This window comes from Mesoplodon densirostris, chromosome 4 (genome assembly GCF_025265405.1).
Source record: "Mesoplodon densirostris isolate mMesDen1 chromosome 4, mMesDen1 primary haplotype, whole genome shotgun sequence".
Lineage (NCBI taxonomy): Eukaryota > Metazoa > Chordata > Mammalia > Artiodactyla > Ziphiidae > Mesoplodon > Mesoplodon densirostris.
In genome coordinates, this window is record NC_082664.1 from 125,864,315 (window position 1) to 125,866,159 (window position 1,845).

General features: G+C 46.5%; 1 protein-coding gene across 1 annotated transcript; it reads right to left on the reverse strand.

Moving 5' to 3' along the window:
- Nucleotides 1-343: 343 nt before the first annotated feature.
- LOC132487504 (ornithine decarboxylase antizyme 2-like) lies at nucleotides 344-1,086 on the reverse strand. Its single transcript, XM_060095204.1, is given in 2 exon segments — nucleotides 344-924; nucleotides 926-1,086. Coding segments are annotated over 2 exon segments (567 nt in total). The 5' UTR covers nucleotides 1,022-1,086; the 3' UTR covers nucleotides 344-453.
- Between the last annotated feature and the right edge of the window lie 759 nt (nucleotides 1,087-1,845).

Genomic DNA, 1,845 nt, shown 5'->3' on the forward strand with positions numbered 1-1,845 from the left:
AGTCCCCAGGGTGACAGGAAGCAAGGAAAGAAAATATACAAGTCTTAAAAACCAAAAAGGAAAGCCCAACAGCAGGGGAACCTCAGCCTGACAGTGCTGTCCACCAGCTCTCCAGGCCTTGCCACTGGACCCAGACAGTCCCTTCCCCTCTAGGCAATGTCCTCCCCTAGGCTAGATAGAGCACATCACACAGCGCAGTTTAAAGAGCTTCTAATGCCAATTCATAAACATCTTCATTTACTATTGGTGATTACATGTGAATGATATGTTTATACCGTTCTTTATGGAAAACAATTTCAACGAGTCAACGCCGAGAGCACAATAGGCAGCCCTCACCCTGAGCCCCTCAGCGTCCTTCCCTAGACAGCAAGAAGCCCCCTCCTCTGTCCCAGGGCTGCCTAACTTCCCCTCTTCCCCCACTGTGGCTCTTGGGCAAAGCATCCTCTATGACCATTAGTCCTCATCGGACAAGTTCTGGTCCAGGGGGTAAACCATGAACATCACATCTGGTCGAGAGGGGACACAGGGATGGCCTGGACGCAGAATCTCAAAGCCCAAGAAGCTGAAGGTCTTCAGTAGTGGAGCTCTGTCTTCCCGGCCCTTCCTGAAGCAGATGAAGACGTAGTTCACTTCCATCTTCTCTTCAGCAAACTCTAGCAGTGCTAACAATCCTTTGCTCCCATCAGCTAATAATCTATCTGGGATTTCTACAAACAGGCTCTGGCTGGACAGGACTGCATCCCAGGAAGAGACCTTCACCTCGGTGACCTCATACTGGAAGTGGACGATGTGAGGTTTTCCATCGTTCACAGGGAGGTCCTGGGTTACAGTGAGCTTCTCGTCCTTATAAATTAGAGCTGAGAGAGAAGGATCCCTGTCGCCCCCTCGCCCACCGGAGATCTTCGACAGTGGGTGAGGGGCATCAGGAGCACCACAAAGGCCCCGGAACAATGTGCCTGCAGCACTGGAGCTGGCGACAGTTACTTAAAGGCAAAATACTACTGTCCTGGGTGTTTATCATCCTCGGCGGCTCTGCTCAAGGTGGGAAGAGGCGGCGCAGGGAGTGGGTAGGTGGATGAGTGGGCCGGTGTGGGGTTGTGCGCGCGCGCGCGGGGCCGAGCTCTGCGGGCTAAGTCCCTGTCGGGCAGCGGGCCCAGAGCCCTCCTCCTGCCTCAGCGAGCGCCTGCCCCCAACTCGTATATTCTTGGTTAAGTTCATTCCTAGGCATTGTACATGCTTTTTTGCTGCTATTGTAACTAGAAGTTGGTTCTGCTGGTGAAGAGAAATGTTACGGATTTATTTTTTTTTAGGTTAATATTGTATCTGGTGATTTTACTGAAGTCTCTTAATAGATTTAACAGTCTATCTGTTGTTTCTCTTTGTTTTTACAAGGCACATGAAAATATTATTTCTACATGATGATAGTTTTTTAATAGAAGTATAGTTGATTTACACTGTTGCGTTAGTTTCTGGTGTACAGCAAAGTGGTTCGGTTTATACATGTATATTTTTTTCATATTCTTTCCATTACGGTTTATTACAGGCTCTCGAATATAGTTCCCTGTGCTATACAGTAGGACCTCGTTATCTATTTTATATATAGTAGTTTGTATCTGCTAATCTCAAACTCCTAATTTATCCTTCCCCCACCTCCTTTCTCCTTTGGTAACCATAGTTTGTCTCCTACGTCTATGAGTCTGTTTCTGTTTTGTAAATAAGTTCATTTGTATAATATTTAAAATTCCACATATAAGTGATATATGGTATTTTTCTTTCTCTTTCTGACTTACTTCACTTAGCATGATAATCTCCAGGTCCATCCATGTTGCTGCAAATGGCATTATT